The 22,597-nt window shown below is 41.2% G+C and overlaps 1 protein-coding gene across 3 annotated transcripts in view; it reads left to right on the plus strand.

Moving 5' to 3' along the window:
- The window catches only part of LOC132394670 (oxidation resistance protein 1-like), a 513,615-nt gene that overhangs the window by 435,899 nt on the left and 55,119 nt on the right, over positions 1–22,597 (plus strand). For 2 of the 3 annotated variants that reach the window (XM_059971040.1, XM_059971046.1), the window contains exon 11: positions 5,252–5,414. In XM_059971040.1, coding sequence (XP_059827023.1) covers positions 5,252–5,414 — 163 coding nt within the window. Of the gene's footprint in view, positions 1–5,251; positions 5,415–14,774; positions 14,889–22,597 lie in introns of those variants that run through there. The other variant, XM_059971058.1, reaches the window with a different exon arrangement.

The raw sequence follows: 22,597 nt of genomic DNA on the forward strand, positions 1-22,597 counted from the left end.
CCCTTAGCACATCCGGGTTGATCATTGCTGCAAACAGCACATTTTATTGGACTTCTCAATATACATGTAACAAATAAAGTGAAGCTTTAATGTTTAGCTGGTGTATAGCATGCGCATAGCATTCCTGACATTACTGATTCTTAATGAATACTGATGAGACATAATCTGGACAACATCCATCCCTGAATACCATGGACTGACTGTGCTGGGAATTACTGCCATTATTTTCCACGGAGCAACATGTAAACAGCCCTTGAGTTTTCAACAGTTTATTCTAGATTGAGATGCAAATATTTGATGTTTAAGATTTCAGTTTATTTTGTTGGTTTGGCACTATTATGCCACACTCATTTGTCTCAACCCCTTTAAATGTACTCCATTTTATTTATACTGCCTCTCCTCCAATTTACAGAGTGAATCACTTCCAGTGCACTAAATATCACTTGCCCATTTCACTGCCAAATTTCCAGGTTTGGTGTCATCTGCAAACTTTTACATTGCGCCTTTAATGTACCGTGTATCAAAAAGAGCAGTGATTGTAACACTTGCCTTTGCCAGTGCCCTCCCCATTAGAGAGGAAGGTTTTTCATCAGGAGACCTGATGAAGGATCTCGGCCTGATATGCCGACTGCACTCTCTTCCATAGCTGCTGCCTGGCCTCCTGAGTTCATCCAGCATTGTGTGTGTGTTGCTCAGATTTCCAGCATCTGCAGATTTTCTCTTGTTTGTGTTTGAACTTCTAAATCTTCAGAAGTCGAATCGATGTGAGATAAGTGTTGGGCATGTTTGCCCACCTTGTCGTTGATTTGATCAATCTTGACCTCCAACTGTTTGAAAGCGGTTTTGAATTCCTTTAAAATTTCGTCTCGGAGCTGACCGAGCGCAGCCAGGGTCTCGTCTGAGAGAGCCGGAGCTTCCTTTCTCCCGGATTTAGAGCTCTTGCTAGACATTGTAAGTTAGATGTGTTCACAGGCAAGTAAGAGGTGCCGAAAAAGTTCCCGACTAAGGTTTAAAAAATGGAGACATTTAGTGCAAAGATAGCAACAGTAATGGAACAGAAGTTCGGAGCAGCTAAGCAATCGCCATCTTACCGGAAGTCTCCTGAACTTAAAACTTTTGAATAAAATAAGTACCTTTGCGTCTGATGAGGGTTTTTACCTTTACCATCATTTCAAGCTGCGAGTTCCAAACCCTTACCCTTGGTTTGCAACTAGATTCTAATACCTTCCCTTCAATCCTTCAACTAATTAACTTCAAAATTATAATTTTCTATTTTTGGTAAAATCTTCATGTACGTTTTCTTCATTCTTACCCAAAGATTGTTTTCTGCAGTGTGACAAGATCTGTAAATGGCACAGAAGTTCTGGTCCAAACTGTTTTATATAGTTCTGGCATAAATTCCCTGATGAATTCTGCATCTTTGCTTTTTAGGGAAAAACTCCCATGTGCTTTTTTACTCATCTAACTGACCTTTCCAGCTACCTTTAAAGATCTATGGAAGTACACTCAAAGTTCTCTCCACTTACACATGTCATTCCATGTCCTGCCATGTTATTTATGAATTGCTTTGCCTTATCAGTCTCCAAGTGCATTTCCTCACACTTCCTGAGGTGGCACAGTACTGTCGTGGTCAGCACAACACCTTGCAGTACCAATGACGGGGGTTCAATTCCTGTCACTGTCTGTAAGGAGTTTGCACGTTCTCTCTGTGACCGTGTGTTTCCTCCGGGTGCTCCAGTTCCTCCCACTGTCCAAAGACCTACCATTTGGTAGGTTAATTGGTTTTTGTAAATTGGCCCATGATTAGGCTAGGGTTAAATCCTAGCTGGGCAGCATGGCTCAAAGGGCCAGAAGGGCCCATTCTGCACTGCATCTCAACAAATAAATAAATATTTTCCTGACCAATTGACCACACTAGTTGAAAGCTTTCCTCCCTACTGTCAGTCACATGGCTATTTGATGGGCAAACCTCACTATCATGTCATAGAAACATAGAAAGCATATAGCACAATACAGGCCCTTCGGCCCACAAAACTGTGCCGAACATGTCCCTACCTAAGAACTACCTAGGCTTTACCCATAGCCCTCTATTTTTCTAAGCTCCATGTAGCCATCCAGGAGTCTCTTAAAAGACCCTATTGTTTCAGCCTCCACCACCACCGCCAGCAGCCCATTCCACGCACTCACCGCTCTTTGCGTAAGAAACTTACCCCTGACATCTCCTTTCTACCTACTTCCAAGCACCTTAAACCTGTGCCCTCTTTTGGCAGCCATTTCAACCCTGGGAAAAAGCCTCTGACTATCCACACGATCAATGTCTCTTGAATTTAAGTTATATCACATGAAGTAGCACCAACCACTGAGACTGGGACTCCACTGGTAACAGTTTTCCAGTAACAAAACTGCCCTTCCTGCCTTCATCCAGTCTCCCAGTCAGTTTGCCACTTTTGGATTCCTTGGGCTTTTACTTTGTTTGACCAGCCTGCCAGATGGAATTTTTAAGGAGCTTTCATATCATAACAATTACTTCAAATGCACAGAGCCTTATCAGCACTCATTACAACCACAAAATTTCCAGTGAAATTAACCAGACAGAAACAAATATAATCTGGTTGTAGCTGATTAATTTATGTCTTTCTAAATCAGTTTAATACTTTTTCTTTGGAATTGATTCCAGTAAGTTTCCTACCACTGAAATGGAATTAACTAACTTTTCAATTTATTCCGTTTCTGTCTTCCTCCTGACCTGTACAACAATGCGGTTCCTCTGGCACCATTGCTGTGGCCAGGATGAAATCAGGAAAAATAGTTAGAGCTTTTTCTGTGCCCTCTCAATAGTTTGGCATGTACTTCAATGAGGTTTGGCAATTTATCCACTGCAGAGAAGCTCCCTTTCCCATTGTTTTTTTTTAAACTCCAATACTCCAGTACTTTAAATCTGTTCTTTAACTGCAGTGTAAGCCACATTAGTCCACATTTCTGCCTCACATATGGTTTTATGTGAATGGCCCCTAATGATTTCACCTCTCATTTCCTAGTTTTTTCAGAAATAATTCAGAAGATGCGTGGTTCAGTTGGTTGATGGTTGGGTTGCAATTTACTTGCAAACGATTTGTCACCATGCAAGGGGACATTGTTAGTGTGCTGTTGATTGAGGTGTACCCAGCGAATGCTTGGGATTATATATTTTTCAATTAGCTGATGGGACATCATTTTGGAAACTCAATTGTGATTGATGTAGGGAGGAAATCCCGTTGCTGATTGGCTGTGTGGCAAACTTTGTGCGTTCTGCTCTGGAAATTTGCCCGCATCAGTCAGCATGTTCATTTATGGAATTGCTCATGGAGAACCACACTTCTGGGAATTCTCTTGCATGCTGTGTGTTCACTTTCACTGATGCCCATTCGAATTTGTGCTCCTCTCAATCTTCATGGGTAGAGACTAAGGATGGGTCACGTTGCTTTACAGCCAGTTGATGTTCATGGATCCTTGATTTTCTGATTTAACCTTGTTTAATTTGCTTTTATGCTTTCCTTTCTTACCTTTTGGCTTCACTTACATATGTTCTTTATTCTTCTATGTGTTATGCATACTGAGTTCTCAGTGTAAATGAAAGCTTCCCAGTTTTTTTTTTGGCTTTATTCTACCATTGACACATCAAGCCATCTTAGGGACTTTAGATGTAATATTCCCAGTCTTTTTTTGTGGGATGGTGCTTATCTTAGATCCCTTGTACCTCCCATTGTTCTTGAGATTGATTTAGTAAATGAGAATGAACAATAAAATCAGATACCAGGATTCTGAAATGAAACTGAAAATGCTGAAAGTGCTCAGCAGATTGGGCAGCATCTGTGGGATGAGGTTAATTTCAAAGGTAAGAAAAAAGTTAGTACATAGCATCTCCAGACAAAAATATTTATTTACCCTGCTTCTCTTCCTGCAGATGCTGCTTGACATCTCAAGTATTTTTAGGTTATCTTCTGTTTTTATGATAAAACAGCAGCTGCAGTCCACTTGGCCCAGTAAAATTTACCTTGCCCCAATTTAGAACCTTTACTCCAGTTTTAACTTTGTCCTTTTCCATATAAATGGAACTGAATTTTGATTACTAGCACAAATTGCTCTGCCACCAGTAATTCTCTCTACTTGCCCAACTTAAAACAAAGTCTGGAATTGCCACTCCATCACCCTTTCCATCCTTTGGGCTTGCTGCATTATTGGTTAAAGAAATTCTCCTGAATTAATTTTTGAAATCTGTTACCCATTATATCATTCACACTGACTCCATCCCGGTTAACACTTGGTGTATTGAAATCCATATTATTATTGTCCTAATATTACCTAAAAATTTGCTGTTACTTTTCTTGAGCTGCTTGGACACCTTTAGTACACTTCCAACACTTGCACCAGTGTAAGTTCTTGTTCAACCCAATGTAGCTTCCTTTTCGTTTCTAATCTTTTACATCTGTAGTCCTGTATTTCACTGTTGCTGACCATATTGACAATTGGTTTTTTTTTTATTTTAATTTATTGAGATACAACGAGGCCCTTCCGACCCATCGAGCCATGCCACCCAGCGATCCCCCGATTTAATCCTAGCCTAATCCTGGGTCAATTTACAATGACCTACCAACCTGTATGTCTTTGGACTGTGGGAGGAAACTGGAACACACAAGGGAAACCCACCCAGTCATGGGGAGAACGCACAAACTCCTTACAGGCAGCAGTGAGTTTTGCTCAGAACAGGGACTTTTACGAATATTTAATCCTTATAAAAATGTAATTCAACTTTATTCTGCCTGGAATGTTATAAATATGCTTGTATGATTTTTTAAAAATGTTTAAATGGAAACTTATTTGTTGATCATTCCAACATATATTATTTTACCTGCAACAAACCATTATTTCTCAACTAATATTGTCTCCTTACTCTTTTTCACCCTCTATCTGAAAATCCTGTAATCACATATTTCAAGCTGTCAGTCCCATTCTCTTATAATCAGTCATGTATTGTTAAGGGAGATAGAGAAAACGCATGGGGGGCATATATCATTCGCTGTTTGGAAAACACAGCAGGCTCAAAGGGGCTGCTTCTGTCTCCTTCTCTTGGACTGTTAACACCATCAGCTGAATGATTCTCACCTGAATTCTGATTTTTTAGCAGCTATGCAGCAAGTGTCTGTCAATCTCTACCATCTGGTACAGTGGACCAGAAGAGCAGTTTATTCAGAGGGGACCCTTTGTTTTGCAGGGCGGACCACCTGTATGTTTTCTTCGTACAGTGGTCTCGTGACATGTATGGCAATGAAACCGGAGAGTCATCGAAGGAGCCAGGATTCATGGTTGCATCAAGGAACGAGGAGTCTGAAATGAGCGAGTATTCCATCAGTGAATCAACATTAAAAGATTGGGAGGTAGGTGTTATCTTGCCTTTGTTTAGAAAGCTACACTGAAATCATCATATTGTGTTTTTTAAATCTCTGCATGCTTTTATAACAACTTGCTTGTGGGTGTACTTTTAGTGTTTCATGCCAGTGATCATCTAGAAAGCCAAGTTGCTTCAATTGTGGTATTGCATTGTCTGTGAATTTGTATTCTCCATAGTGGCTTTTTATATTATTGTGTTTCCTTCTGTTCTCTGAACTGTTACCTCTGTAGATCAATAATGTATGCCAAATGTATGGATAGTTTTAAGATTTTAAATTCTTATAAATATCTGACCTGACCTAGTCTGCCTGTGATTGTATAAATATGTTTATAAGGTTAAAAACAGTAGGTTGGCTTAATTGGAATAGAGGCTGATTGAATAACCTGCTTTCCAATGGGCAGGTTAGTAATTTAATAGGATTCTGCACCAGGAGAAATTGTCTGCTGTATCAGGGAAATTCCCTAATTGTGTTAGGGAATTCCCTAATTGTTTTAAGGGAAAGATGTCGGAAGTCAGGGAACCTCACAGTCTCCCTGATGACGATATCTGTGGGAAGTTCACCCAGCTATAGCTACTGACAAATCAAGTGAAGGAATTGGAGCTGGATGTATCCCGGATCATCAGACGTTCTCTGGACAACATAGGTGAGAGTTTTAGTGAGGTGGTCATACCTCAGGTGTAGGTCACAGACAGACGGGTGACCGCCTGGAGTAGAAAGGGGAGTAGGTAGACAGAGCAGGATTCCCCAGTGGCTTTCCCCTGATTAACAGGAATACACTTTTGGATACTGTGGTTGGAGGAATGACCTTTCAGAGGCCAGCACCAGCAGCTGGGTTAATGCCACACTGTCCAGCTCTCAGGCAAAAAAGGGAAGGATAAAGTCAGGCAGAGAGATGGTGATGAGACCCAATAGTAAGGGTACCGGTAGGGGTTTCTGTGGCTGTAGTCAAGACTCCAGGGATAGTGTGTTGCCTCACAGTGGATACAAGACATTCTGAGAGGGGAGAGCATTTGGCCAGAGGTCGTGGTCCATTTAGGTACCAATGACATAGGCAGGAGCAAGGATGAAGTCCTGCAAAGGGATCATAGGGAGGTAAGCAGAAAGTTAAATACCAAGACTTCTGAAGTCTCTGGATTATTATGAATACCATTGGCCAGTGAGGTAGGAAATAGATGTGCAGTGTAGTTCAAAATGTGGCTAAGGAGCTGGTGCAGGAGGAAGGGCTTCAGTATCGTTGTGCTGCCATTGTGCTCTCTTCCATGGCAGGTGGGACCTGTACATAGAAGGTGGTTTGTATCCGAATTAGAAGAGAACTAATATCCTCAGTGGGAGTTTTGCTGGTGGTGTGACTGAAGAGCTGAACTGTATTTATTTCAGTGCTATGGATAAGGAGCGTGAACTTACAGCCTGGGTCAGTGCATGGAATTACTATGGAGACCTGGTTGTGTGAGGGGTGGGACTGGTAGCTCAATGGTCTTGAGTTTCATTGTTTTTGACGTGATAGAGGGGGAAGGTGGAGGGGCTGCACTCAGATGGCACACTGGAGGACTTGTCCACCTAGGCAATTTGGGTGGAGCTCAGAACCAAAAAGGGTGCAGTTATGCTGTTAGGATAATACTGCGGGCTCCCCTATAGCCTCTGAGAGATGGAGCAACGGATAGGGAGACTGATTATGGAAAGGTGCAGAAACAACAGGGTTGTCACCATGAGGGACTTTAACTTCCCCAGAATGGACTGGAATATCCTTAATTCTAGAAGTTTAGAAGAAATGGGATCCAAGAGGGCTTCCTGAAACAGCATTTAGAGAGCCCATGAGGTGACAACATACTGGACTTGGTTTTAGGTAATAAGTCAGACCAGGTGGCAGACCTGAGAGTGGGTGACCACAACTCGTTGTGTTTTGAGATAGTTATGAGTAAGGGTATAATTGAATCTGCTGGGAAGATGGGAATAGTGGGAAGGTGAATTATGACAGGGTAAGATAAGAGCTATGGCTTGTTGATTAGGAGCAGCTGCTGACAGATATGTCCACATCTGACATGAGACTGTCATTTAAAGATCAGCTGATCAGATTTGGGAACAGTATATTTCAGTAAAAAGTAAGCACAAGGGTGATAAAGCCAGGGAATCTTGGGTGAACCGAAAGGTCTTAAAATTAGTCAACAGGGTCCCTGTAATGGTAACAACATAGTAATTCCATGTTCTGATCCAAGCTCTAAGTTCATCCTCCTTATCCATAATGCTCCTAGAGGTGAAAAAAATACATTTGAGCCCATCAGTCCCACCACATTTTTACAGCCCGCCAATTTCTGTCCTTCCTTTCAGTCTTACTTTTCTGTCTGTAAGATTGGGGAAGCTAAAACCAGACTGGACCCCGGGGCAATAAAAGGATAGTTGGGAAGTGCTCAAGCAGGCAATTAAGAAGGCCAGAAGGGGCATTGAAATGTCCTTGGCGAACAGGATCAAGGAGAATACCAATGCCTTTTATTATTATATATTAAGAAAAAGAGGATAATTCGGAAGACGATATGGTTCCACTTGAGGAAAAAAGAGGAAATTTGTGCTTAGAGTCAGAGCAAGTAATAAATGAGTGTTTTGTTTTAGTATTTACCTAGGAGAAGGATTAGGAGTATAGTGAAGGTATGTTAGTACTTTTACAGATTGGGTGTAATGCTGGCTCTCCTGAAAAACATTAAGCTAGCTACGTCTCCAGGGCCTGGTGACATATATCCCAGAATATCGTAAGAATCGAATGAAGAAAACTTTGACAAAGATCTTACTTTCTTAGTCATACTGATAAAATAAGTGTCCTGATTTCCAGCAGGCAAGGCCCCAGAGGACCGGAGACTAGCAAATGTGCCTTTGTTCAAGAAAGGAAATGGGGATAACCCAGGTAATTATAGGCCAGTGAACTTCATGTCAGTGACAGGGAAGCTTCTGGAGAGGATATTGAGGGTTAGGATTTGTTCACATCAGGCAAGGTATGACCTGCTTTGGGATAGCTTTGTCCAAGGCATGTAACGCCTTACACACTGGAGTTTTTGGAGAGGATGATAAAGGAGCTCAGAGAGGGAAAGGGAGTGGACATTATCTACAGTCGTGGACACTTGAGGCATTTGAAATGCTTTCTTGTGGTAGGTTGATTCAGAACAAATAGATGCATGAGGTCCGGGGTGATTGCAAATTCAGATTCAGGACTGGCTTGCCTATAGAAGACGGAGAATGCAGTTGGAAGGCTGTAATTCTGATGAGAGGTGTTCAACAAGAATCAGTGCTGGGACCTCTGTTGTTTATGATCTGTATGATTTCTATAAAAGTGTAAATAGGTGGATTAGCAAGTTTGCAGATGACATCAAGATTGGTGGAATAGTAGACAGTGTAAAGACTATCAAAGAACACAGTGGAATATAGATCAGTCACAGATATAAGCAGAGAGAGGCAGGTGAACCTTCATCTGGGCAAGTGTGAGGTATTGCACTTTGAAAGGTCAAAAGAAAGAAGGAAGTATACAATTACTGATAGACCTTTTCATTGTATTGAGGTACAGAGGGATGTTGGGGATTGTAAGTGGCTATATAAGTTGATAAGGCATAAAGGTGTAGGCATGCTTATATTTATTGGTGAGGGTATTGAGTAGAAAGGTCATCAAGTCATGCCACAGCTTGACTTCCAGATGTGCAGATAAAGGCAGTCAGACTACACTTGGCAAATGTACTATGTGCGGTTCTGGACACCCCGTTATAGGAGTATCTGAACACTGTGGAGAGGGTGCAGAAGAGGTTTGCCAGGATGCTTCCTGAATTAAAGAGTATGAACTATATGCAACATTTGGACGAACTTGGGCTATTTTCCCTAGTGTGTCGGGTGCTGAAAGGAGACCTGATGAAGTTTTTTTACAATTATGAGAGGTATATGAGGGTAGATGATCTTTTCCCCAGGGTAGAAATGTCAAGCACCTGAGCACATGCCTTTAATGATGGAGGGAGAAGTTGTTTAAGACAATGTGAGAGGCAACTTTTTCATGCAGAGAGTGGTCAGAGCCTGGAATGGGTTACCAAGGATAATAGTGGAAGCAGGCAGTTTGGTAGCGTCTAAATGGTTTAAAGACAGACACATGAATACAAAGAGATTGGAGGGATATGGATGACACACAGGAGGAGGACATTTAATATAAATTGGCATCAACATCAGCATTGTCTGTATGGCCTGTCCAGTGCCTCACTCTTCTATGTTCTATGAAAATACCTCTCTTGTGAAGGATGAGCCATAGAAAAGTACAGCATGGAAACAGGCCTTTTGGGCCATCTAGTCCATGCTGAACCATTTAAACTGCCTACTCCCACAACCTGCACCGAGGAAATAGCTCTCCATAGCCCTACTGTCCATGTATCCATCCAAATTTCTCTTACGGAGTGATGGGATGGTTACATGGGACTAAATAATCTACTCCTGTTCTGATTAAAGAGATCATTCTTTGAATCTGTTGTCTTCCCATATCCTTCGACCTTCTCCAGGCTGAGGCCTGGTCTCTTGTTACCACCCCCCCCCCCCCACCTCACAGTCTTTCCTATGACGCTACCCTTTCCTCTGCTCCTTAATGCACTCCCTTACTGCAGATGTTGAGTGACAAAAAAAAACAACATTTCAGTTTTCCAGCAATTATTTGGGTGCCATGGTAGTGTCATTGCGCCACAGGGTGTTGGAGTTCAGAGTTCATTTCCAGCAGGATTCTGTGAGAAAGTTTGTAGGTCTTTCCCATGTGTGCATCTGGGCGCTCCAGTTTCCTCCCACAGTCCAAAGACATAACAATATGTCAATTGGTCATTGTAAATTGTCCTAGGATTAAATAGGTGGGTTGCTGAGTGGCATAGCTCAGTGGGCCAGAAGGACTTGTTTCTCTAAATAAAGTAAAAGTTTCACCATCACCATCCCTCCCCATCTCTGCTTTATATATTATGGTGTTTGTGATGTGTTGTTACTGTGAACATTGAATTTCTTTGCAAATGGCACAAAATATTGGTGAAAGATGAAATGTTTGCAGTTTGGAGCCTGAGATTAATTGTTAGTTGCTGTTTGTCTTTGCTCTTCGGGAGATGTATAATGGGTACCATTTCATTTGGGTTGTTGATAGCAATGGGTTTGATGTTATGCCAGTTGAATTCTGAGTTACGTCAGTATTAAATTGGATACTGCCAACCGTAGATCCCAAAAATCAGTGTTGGAATCTATTCTAGAAAATCACTGAAATAGGTCTAATACGTGGCAGAGCTATTTTTGGTATGACATCCCAAAAGTTCAGTTTTATTTGCTGGAACACTATTTTTAAAATTTATTTCTATATGTGTCATTGGATATTTGGGAGCTCAATTACGAATCTGTATGAAGAAATAATAAATAAGTTATATAAATATATGGAAATGGCAATCAGGTAAAGAATTAGTACTTTGAATCATCATAATCGCTGGAGCATTATGTGTCCAGCTATTTCTTGGTGGTGGCAAGCAAAGGAAGTTGTAATACCTAGGCAAAAACAAATGGACCATGCTTTAGCCTGTTTAGGCAATCAAACCAGAATCTCATAGACTGGATGTTACCCAGATAACAACATGATGTAATCTCTTTTCCCATCAAGAGCAAATAAAGGTTCTCTATTCCAATGGCTGGGTGAAGAAGAACTATCCAACATCAAGTATTTCCTTATTCTGGTACAGTTTAAATTTGAGAGATAGTCTGTTAGTAGCCACATAAGCCAGCCCTCTTTGTATAATATTATTTTATAATTTGACCTCTTATAATTTAACAGTTTTAGGTTCAATATCATCTTCATGAATCTAAGGACAACTTCTTTCCTAATATTATCGAATCATCCCTTTCTATTTTAGCCTCCTAAGGTAAAGACACTTAGCCTCCTAAGTAATATCACAATTAGATCTTTTCCTGGGTTCCTCACTTTAGTTTTTAAATCTCTCTACTCATCCACTACTGCCAACATGGAGAAAATCCGCTGATTAATCTGAATTAACATATTTCCTTGTATTACCAGTGAAAGTTTGTGTGTTAATCTTACTACTGATAAACTGACCACTTTGGGCCACTGTTTTCCTTGCAAATCAATGTATGCTGATTTCCAACTTGTTACTGCCCCCAGCTCTGCCTGTTTCCATACTTGTAAGCATAACGATTTCATAATCATTTTAGGATGCCACTGTAGAGTAAGATTAACATCATACTATTACAGCTTGAGACGTCAGAGTTCAATTCCCATGCTGTCCGTAAGAAGTTTGTACTTCCTTCCTGTGAGCACATATGTTTCCTCTGGGTGCTCCAGTTTCCTTCTACATTCCAAAGGCGAATCTTTGTAAATCGTCCTGTCATTAAGCTAGGGGTAAATAGTGGGTTGCTGGACGGTGTGGCTCATTGGGCTGGAAGGGCCTATTCCCTGCTGGATCTCCAAATTAGGGGTTCCCAACCTTTTCTTATGCCATGGACCCCAGCTTTAACTGGGGACTCAGTGGTCCTCAGGTTGGGAACCCCTGCTCTAAATAAATAATCATAACGATATGATTGATCTCAAATGGTGGAAACTAATAAAGATTTTGTCTTGCATTTACTCCCACCTGTTGATAATGAGGCTGAAACAAGCCATCAGAGGAAGACCTTATAATATTTCATAGCCTGTAATCTCTATGTTATCTTTGTGTCTGTTATGGTTAGTGATCCACTCCAGAAGCATTTGTATCATTTGGGGACTCTTGAGGGGAATTCCTTCTGGAGTCTTCTTAAAGGAGATAGCAGCAAAATATTTAGAGTTGTTGTTGATATGTTTTGTAACTCTGGAAATTAATCAAAAGAAAAACATGGGAGCCTGGGAATAGCACGTCTACTTAGCTTCGCTTTAGTGAGGTACGCATATATGACATGGTGGCATAATAACATATTGCATTCACGTAGTTTTACATACAACCCATAATGAATCATGTAAACAACAAAGGGTGCTTATCAGATAATACTTTTACAATATTACCCAAATATTACTGAAATATTAAAGACTCAACAGTTCACACCTCTTTTTTTTAGTTCAGTGCATACTTGGGGATCTCCAAAATATCCACAGCATACGGGTACGTATGTGTATGTAGAGCTGACTGAACTGGGAAGCATGCAGTGAATGAAGAGCAGACAGAGTTTGATGTCACTTAGTTTGCATTTCTGATTTGATGCCATTTTGAAGTTTAGCAGTCAATGACTTTTCTTAATCTTGTGTGGTTGAACATAATTTAGCAGGCAGAAGACTCCTCACCCTGCTACATTGAGTGACTTCTTTTTATGACCTTTGGTCCGATTCTACAGTTGTTTGGTGTATTCCACAGATGTCCCTAGTGTTAAAAATCTCCCAAGAAGTATTAGGCATTATTGAACTTTGTATTCTTCCCCACAATTTCTGTACTGAGAAAAAGAGCATTGGTCATGAAGAACACATAGAGCTGCTGGAAAAACAACCTTGTACTCCCACACTCTGCCACCTTCCACCAAGTCAATTTAGTATCTAATTGGCTAGCTCATCTTGCATTCCATTTCATAACAGATAACCTTTCAGATCATCTTACCATGTAGATTTTATCAACAGACTTAATTAAACACATTGTGAGTGTGGCCACCTGCTGTAACTTTAAAGAAAGGAGAGATAGGAAATTGAGGGTATTGGTGAGTGCTAAAAGATGGTACTTGGTAGAAGATAAAGCCTGACTTTAATGAATATCACAGCCTGATTGAAGGTGGGATAATCTATTTCTGCACCTATAAACAACCTGCTGGAGGAGCTCAGTGGGTTGAGCAGCATGTTTGGGGGGGTGGGGGTGGTGGAGAACAGGAATCATCAACATTTAGTACTAAAACTCTGCATCAGGACTGACAGTTCCTGACCACCCATCAGATGTTGCTCACCTCGCTAAGCTCCTCCAGCAGGTTGTTTAGATTTCAGCATCTGCAGTCTCTTTCTTCTCTACTAGCATTCAATTTCTGCCCAGGCAATCTGTAAAAAAGCTCATGAACAGTTGCAGAAGTTCATTGCTCACCTGAACAGATGTGTGCTTTGGCAATATTGGAAAAGTTACAATTTACATTCAAAACTAAATTTCTAAATTCATGATATTTTGCATTCAAGGTCCACTGGTTATACAACTTGACTTCCGTGTATCTTTGACCATTGTCTGTTACATGGCATTAACTTCATAACTAGAGCATGGTTGCTGGAGGTATCCAGGAAAGCCTGGAGATAGCCTCAGAGGAGAATTTCAAATTGCTCTGGCTCAAGTGGCTGTGGACTCTTTCACCTCAGTATGAATATCAGTGCTGTGGGCTAGTTGGCTAATATTGAACATCAATGACACTGGTTGGAGCCACAGGGTCTGAGAGAGGTCTACAGATTGATGCTCTTTAGAGCCACTTGGTAGTGACTCAGTGAGCCCTTTCTGCAAACTACAATCTATTGAATGAAGGCTCCGACATTTTATTTTCTGACCTTTCACTAGGCAACTGGTGAATTGCCACTTCTTCTGCAATTAATGCTATGATACGCATGTCAAAATCAAACTCCATATTGTTCATCCTGTCCATGTGAGAAAAGAAAGAGCCAGCCAACCTAATCTCATCTGCCAGCACTTGCAAGTTCATGTCCAAGTAGTTATGAGAGATATTGGGAATCTAACATAAGAAAAACAGTAGGAGAAACCCTCTCATCTCTGTTGTTTGCTCCATCGTGCAGTGCAGTGAGTATGTCATATTTTCTCATGATATACAAGTAGGCCATTTCATTAAAGTCTATGCCAGTTCTCGCAGCAAACCCTACTAGCTTTTCCTATCATCTCTTCTCTCACTTGCGTCCATTAAAGCCACCCCCCCCCCCCCATTTATTTTCCAATTGCACACCTGTACCATAGATAATTTATCAGGAACTATTAACTTAACGATACACACCTTTTGGATGTGGGAGGAAAGCAGAGAGCCCAAGTAATACTCTCACAACCATGGGGAGGACGTACAAACTCCACCAATGGAGCATCAGACCGGTAGAGCTCTGGGACTGTTGCACCACGAATAGTACTACTCTGCTGCCCAAAAATCAGTTGATCTCTGTGATGAAGTATTTAATCTATACTAACCTTTCAAGCAGTGAGTTCCAGCCCTCTTTCACCTGACGAGTGAAAATAGTTTTCCTTATCTCCTCCCCATTCATATCAGTTATTTAAAGATTTTCCCATGGTTTTTGATCACTCTGTTAAAGGAAACAGCTTCTTCCTACTTACTATATCTTGGCCCCTGGTAATTTTACCTTCTCTTTCTCAGGCAGTTCCTTGGGGCCCAGGATGACTTGCTGCCATTCCAGTTCTGTGAGTTCTGAGGTGGCTGATGAGGCCTATTAGAGATCCGCAGACTCTGCCACAGGTGCTTGACAGGCGGGTAGGTGGATAGTGTGGAAGGTGGTGCACTTCTTTTGCTATTTTCACTTTGCACCCACATGCTCTGAATGAAAGAACTCAAGTTCTCAGTGCCATCTCCATTTTGAGAGGTCACTGTTCAGAGATACCCATGTTGATGAATTCAGGAAGGACTTGAAAACATCAGGGAAGTGTTTTCTCTGTCTTTCTGGTTATCTCTTGTAATGATAGAACTTGTAGGAGGGTACAATGGATTAGAGGTGACTGAGTCTTGTTGGAATCATGGCCTGGGAGAGGACAGTGACTTGGTTCACTATCTTTCAAATGGACTTGGATGATTTTGGAGATCAGCTTTGGCAGCAACTCTAGTAATTTGAGTTCCCTCTTTGATCTCTCATTTCTCAGCCAACCAAAGGATATACTAAACTTCTACCCTCTCAAAGAAGTGAATATATGGGAAATGAGCTATGTTTCCCAGGGTTCTCCAATGGACTGTGTTGTGCAACAAGGTTGGCTGCTAGTGGACCGTTGTTCTGCTGACATTGAGTGTAAGGCTCATCCCCTTAGCAAACAAATCAAGGATTACCCAGAACTGTGGCCATTTATGTGCTCTTTGTTCTCGAGTGGAGGCAACAACGATTCAGCAGTTTACAATTTGTCCTGTAGATTGGCTCACTCCAATAGAAAAACTGTTGGATTTGAAATGCATTACTGAAGTGAAAAAGATTGAATGTTGGAATAATTATTGCTGTGGTTGATTCTGGTTTGTATTGAGATTGATTTGGAGGTAGCTGTTGGTTGGAATTATAGGTTGGATGTCATCACATAACAGACATAGAATAGAGTCAAATTTAAGAACAGTGATCCACAATCCTTCATTTAGATAAATTGATTTTTGCTGCATTTTTAGGGACCTGTCACATGGTAATACTCTCGCCCTTTGTATCTCTAATGGAAACAATCTGCACTGTCTTCTGGGGAGAGGCTGCTTGGCCAATTACAATGACTTCTTGCATATTAGGCAGTAGGGATATCTCTCTGGAATCTTTGCAATTGAATTGTCTGCTTTTGAAAATTCTAAAGATGGTAGTACCTTCAACATTCCTACATAAGGGAGATGAGGTAATGAATTAATTAATATCACAAGTTCCTATCTGTCAAGCTTTTCAACTGTGGTGGGGATGATATTTCCTCCTGGGCTAGTGGCAGTATGCTGCTTTGTGGAATGGAGCTGAGATAAGGGCACTTGCATGTAGGGCAGAGTCTTGAATTTGAAATTTTTCCAACAACCCTTCCATTGGACTTTGACTGGTTACATAAGATCTCCAATCTTGACAGTCAGCAGGCTTGGCCTTTGGGCATTTGAGATTTAGCTGAAGAATTTGCACATATGGTGGTATTAATGATTGCTGCATCTCATGTGCTCTTTCCACCTATTATCTGTTCTTTAGATATTTTTGTGAAACCATAGTTTCGGTGTTTATTTTTTCCTTGGAATTTGATGGCAATTCCAATCCAAAAATGTCTTGGGTTTGCACTTACTTTAGCTTCAAGTTCTCCTAGTGATTCTTATTCAGTTCATCCCTCTTTTGTGCTGGTGGAGAAACCAGGAGCACCATCATTGTGTTATTCTTGTTTGTCAGGAGTCACAAGGTTGTCAGAGCAGTAAATTGATAAGGAATTTGCACATGGCACAAAGATTGGCAGAGTTGTTGATGATGTAGAAGGCAGTCTGAGGCTGAAAAAATGGCAGATGGAGTTTAATCCAGACAAATGTTTCATTCTGGAAATATAGATGAGGCTAGGTCATACACCAAGAATGATAGGATCTTGGGGAGTACCGAGAGACAGAAAGACCTTACAGTACGAGACCAAGGATCCTTAAAGATGGCAACATGGATAGATGATGTGATTTGGGAGGCATAAGGGATGCAGGCGTTCCTTTGTGTATTGAATACAGAAGTAGGGAGGCAGTGCTTCAACTTCGTAAGAAATCAGCTGAAGTACTATGTACAATTCTCTAGGAAGGATGTGATAGCATTGAAATAGTGTGGAGGAGATTCAGAGGATATGGTCTGGTTGTAGCAGTTCAGTTGGAGGTGAGACGAGGGACTCTACGTCTGTTTTCCCTAGCGTAGAGGACGTTAACAGGAGACATATTTGTGTTATATAAAATTATGAGGGATATGAAGAGAACAGACTGCAGGAATCTTTTTTCCATTTGAGAGAATGATAAAACATATATACTAATGGAGAAGAAATTTAGAGGTAATATGAGGGATCCATTTTCTACTAAAAGGTCCTGGAATGCACTGCCAAAGAGAGTGGATGAAGCTGGGTCAATGATGATCACAAGAAGTGTCTAGGTATAAAAGTCTGTGCTGGGAGCTGGGATTAAGATGAAGGAGTGCCTACAGGTAGACAAAGGCAAGTTCATGTTGAACCAAGCTCCATGCTGACCAGATCTATGACTTTGACTTATTTTGTGAAATTCTCAAGACCCTGGACATGAATGTTCTTTCTGTAGCTGTGGTTGTTTTGGAGCCAGGCTGATGGTAATGATGGAGCAAATTAGTCACTGTAAAGTTATAGACAGTTCTGGAATCACCACCTGCTCATATATTTTATATCTTGACTCACTGACTAAAACATCCACAAAGCATCAATAGGAGTTGTGTTAGATCAAAATGTAAATTGATTATAATGTTGTCAGGAAAGCAGGAAGCTTGAGGGCAAAGTAAGTTTGAGGATTAATTAAAGGGGTATGGCAGAGAACTTAATATTTTGTATATCTGCCTTCATGGTAATATGCACTGGAAAGCTTTGGAGAAAGATTGGGAAGTGTCATCCCCAAAGGCACTACACAATAGCTTTAAACAACTAGGGCTACACAGTAATATCTACGTAATTCTTCAGAAAGCCACAATACTAATTACTAGTAGAATGGTCCAGAAATTACTGTGAATTGACAAACAAGTGTGCTTGGCAATGTCTGTGCATTAGGTTTTACCATCTTGAGCTGAGGAAAAAATGAAAATAATAATAATAAATGAGCAATAAATATCGAGAAAATGAGATGAATAGTCTTGGAAAATATATTCTTTGTTTGTTGGAACATTTCAGTGATGGGGTGAGTGAAGTTATCCCCTTTTGTTCAAGCACCTGATTGAGAGGTAGTAATTGTTCTTGAACCTGATGACGTGGGTCCTGAGGGTTCTGTACCACCTTCCTGATGGCAGCAGTGAGAAGAGAGCATGACCTGGGGGGGATCCCTGATGGTGGAAATTGCTTTCCTGAGATGGCATTTCACATAGATAACTCATTAGTTGGGAGGGCTTTACTCATGATAGACCTGGCCCTACTTTTTACCCAACTGTTTCATAAAAACAGACAGAGCAAAACAACAGATCAGTGAGCCTGATTCAATAGAAACAGCAGATGCTGGAAATCTGGATTGACACATGCGCACAACACTGGAGAAGTTCAGCAGGTCAGGCAGCACCCATGGAAGAAGGGAAGATGAACAGTTTACATTCTGGGCTGAGACCCTGCGACGATGCTACCTGACCTGCTGAGTTTATCCAGCATTTTTTTTTGTGTTGCAACAATTAGCAGAAGATCAGTTGTAAGAAAATGCTAGAATCTATTATTGAGAAGGTAGTAACAAGGATTTAAAAAGAAAGTAGACAAGAAAACTACAAAATAAGAGTGGGCCTTCAAGCCTGCCCAGCATTTGAAATTTATGCTGGCCTCAATTCCCCCACAGTGTAAGTTTTCATATCCCTCCACTGTATCTATGAAATATTTATCCACTCTTACTTTAAATATTCTTAACGATTTAGCTGCCACCACCAGTTGGGCATAGGATTCCGGAGATTTACCACCCTTGTGAAGAAAGAAAATTCTGTGTACCTCAGTTTTAAATATCTGGCCCGCTAATTTTATAGTTTCTCACAAGTGAAAACACTGTGACATCTACTTTGTCAAGCCCCCTAGGATTTTACACAGTATGTTTGAATAACATTGCATGCTTATTGTTCTAAAGTCCATGGAATACAGGCCAAAACCTTTTGGTCTCTTGCATTATGACAATATTCTCATCCCAGGAATTAACCTAGTTAATCTGCTTCTTCCTGGCTGTGCTGTCCTTGGTAAGGGTACCAAAACTGTGTTTGATATTCCAGGTGAGACCTCAGCAACTACCTGTACAATTGCAACAATACCTCACTATTTTTAAATCTTGACTCATTTGCAGTGAAGGGCAAAATGCCATTTGCTGGCTTAACTACTTGCAGTAGGCTAGGGCCGCGATGTGACACTGAACTGAATTAAACTGAATACTACTGAGTTGCTGGTTTGATGTCTGACATTCTATGTGTTATTTGCTTGCGTTTTGCCATTTGCACAATTTGTCCTTTTTCTCACATGCTGGGTGGTTTGATGTTTTCTTGAAAAGGTTCCATGGTGTTTCTTTGAGATACGCCCTCCCGCAGGCAGCCAGAAAAACTGAGTTGTATTCTGTATACATATTTTGATAATAAATGTATTTTGAATCTTTATTGGTCTTGCCTGCTAGCTTCCTGTAATTCATACACCGTAACACTTTGATCCTCTGGTATTTCACTCGTAGGCAGTAAAGGGTTTAGCTGAATCAGTGTTGATTAAGAAACGAAAGCCAAGTCTGATAAGTCTGTTGGTGTTCTTTGACTAACTGAATAGAAAAAGATCAAACAATGATAAATAAATCTGTATCACGGGTGGCTGCGATAAGCAGTACAACAAAGATCATTACTGGCACCCCAAGTGTTCACTATTATATTAGTGATTTAGATGAGGGGACCAAATGTCACATATTCAGCTTTGCTTGATGTAAAAAGTTGGTGGCACTGCGCTACAAGGATGATGAGGGGCTTCTGGAGATGCAAAGTGGCTAACATAGAAACATAGAAAACCTACAGCACAATACAGGCCCATCAGCCCACGAAGCTGTGCTGAACATGTCCCCACCTTAGAAATTACTTAGGGTCACTCATAGCCCTCTATTTTGCTAAGCTCCATGTACCTATCCAGGAGTCTCTTAAAAGACCCTATCGTTTCTGCCTCCACCACCATCACCGGCAACCCATTCCTCACACTCATCACTCTCTGCGAAAAAAAATTATTCTTGACATCTCCTCTGTACCTGCTTCCAAGCACCTTAAAAGTGTGCCCTCTTGTGCTAGTTACTTCAGCCCTGGGAAAAAGCCTCTGACTATCCAAACAATCAATGCCTCTCATCATCTCATGCATCTCTATCAGGTCACCCCTCATCCTCCGTCGCTCCAAGGAAAAAAGGCCGAGTTCACTCAACCTATTCTCATAAGGCATGCTCCCCAATCCAGGCAACATCCTTGTGAATCTCCTCTGCACCCTTTCTATGGTTTCCACATCCTTCCTGTAGTGAGGCAACCAGAACTGAGCACAGTACTCCAAGAGGGGTCTGACCAGGGTCCTATATAGCTGCTACATTGCCTCTCAGCTACTAAACTCAATCCCACGATTGATGAAGGTCAATGTACCGTATGCCTTCTTAACCACAAAGTCAACCTGCGCAACAGCTTTAAGTGTCCTGTGGACTCGGACCCCAAGATCCCTCTGATCCTCTACACTGCCAAGAGTCTTACCATTAATACTATATTCTGCCATCATATTTGACCTACCAAAATGAACCACTTCACATTTATCTGGGTTGAACTCCATCTGCCACTTCTCAGCCAAGTTTTGCATCCTATCAATGTCCCGCTGTAACTTCTGACAGCCCTCCACACTATCCACAACACCCCCAACCTTTGTGTCATCAGCAAATTTACTAACCCAACCCTCCACTTCCTCATCCAGGTCATTTATAAAAATCACGGACTAGGAGTCCCAGAACAGATCCCTGAGGTACACCACTGGTGACTGAACTACATGCAGAATATGACTTGTCTACACCCACTCTTTGCCTTCTGTGGGCAAGCCAGTTCTGGATCCACAAAGCAATGTTCCCTTGGATCCCATGCCTCCTTACTTTCTCAATAAGCCTTGCATGGGGTATCGTGTCAAATGGTTTGCTGAAATCTATATACACTACATCTATGGCTCTACCTTCATCAATGTGTTTAGTCCAAATGTTCATAAATCCGGCCTCTCAGGATCTTCTCCATCAACTTACCAACCACTGAAGTAAGAAAATGGGGAATAGCATGACAGATAGAAAATAATAATGAACAATGTGATGTTAGCACTTTAGTAGAAGTGGAAAGGTGGGATATTTGGTAAGCTTGAAATGTGTCAGTGTTTAAAAGTTCTGGGTCTCTTTGTATACAAATCACTGGAAGTCATGAAGTTACTGAGCTTTAATACAGCAAGCAGTTACCATTTATTGCAAAAAGATTTGAATGCAAAAGTGGAGACATCTTATTGCTGTTATATAAGGTCCATCTGCAATTCTGTGTATATTCCTTAACTAAAAATGGATATACTGTACATGAGTTAGAGAGAGTGCAAAAAAGGTTCACCAGAGTAATTTGTGGGATGGGATTTTGTCTGGTGTGGAGAATTAACATGGGACTGTGCCAGATACTGACTGCTTCAGGCAACATAATTTTTTGGTGATAACAATTGCAGCAAACCACTAGAATGACACATTAGTATTAGTGTTACCAAAGACTGGGACAAGGAAACTTTCTGAATGAGATGATGGAGCTGAAAGTGTGAAAGGTAGAAGTGGGGGTGATAAGAATGAGAATCTGGGGTAAAGATTGAGGCACTTCCAGCAGTTCCATTTTGGATAGGTGGCCAAAAGGCTAATCTTGATAGTGTTAGACAGGAATTTGCGAAGGTTCATTTGAGAGAGGTGGCTTGCAGGAAACAGGATGCTTGGCAAGGGGTGGCCTTTAAAAATGAGAAAAAGAGAGTTCAGGGTCAGCATGCTCCTGTTGGAGTGAAGGGCAGGGCAGGCAGAACTACAGAACCCTAGTTGGTTAAGGATATTCAGGGTCTGGTCAGGAGAAAGAAGCAGGTATATGAAAGGTTTGGGCAGCTGGGATCAGTTAATCCCTTGAAAGAATACAAGGAATGTAGAGGTAGACTTACGATGGAAATCAGGAGGGCATAAAGAGAACAGTGAGACGGTCTCATAGATAAGGGAGGCTCCAAAGAGTTTTTGTAAACATATTAAGCAAAAGGATAACTAGGAAGAGGATAACTAGGAAGGATAACTAGGTCTCTTAAGGATCATTATTTCAATACTCTAAACAAATCCTTTAGTGAGTGAAGACAAGTAGAAAGAAACAATGCTACTGTTCTCACTGACTGTTGATGCATCTGTACTGAACTGTCTCTTCCCGCTCCTTCAGACTGTCACTTTGCCTGCAGTTGCACACGGTTCCCTGAACAGAAGGGTCTCCTGCTTCTCCCATTTGCCAGAATTCTGCACTGTGACAATATATTTGAAATGTTATCACTCCAACAGGAGCATGCTGAACATCTGCTAACTTGCATGGACGATACTGCCCCAGAGATGATTTTATCTCATCTCCAATTTCATTTTCTCTGCACTCTGTGGGATTAATTGCCATGGGCGGTGCAGTATTTTGACCAGGTTGTTCTGTCCTATCTTTATTCAGAGAGCTTGATTCCACCTCACAATAGATACCTGCTGCAGTTAGTCTTTTTCAGTAGTTCAAGATTTCCAAGATGATAGATAGC

Source organism: Hypanus sabinus, chromosome 1, assembly GCF_030144855.1.
Source record: "Hypanus sabinus isolate sHypSab1 chromosome 1, sHypSab1.hap1, whole genome shotgun sequence".
Lineage (NCBI taxonomy): Eukaryota > Metazoa > Chordata > Chondrichthyes > Myliobatiformes > Dasyatidae > Hypanus > Hypanus sabinus.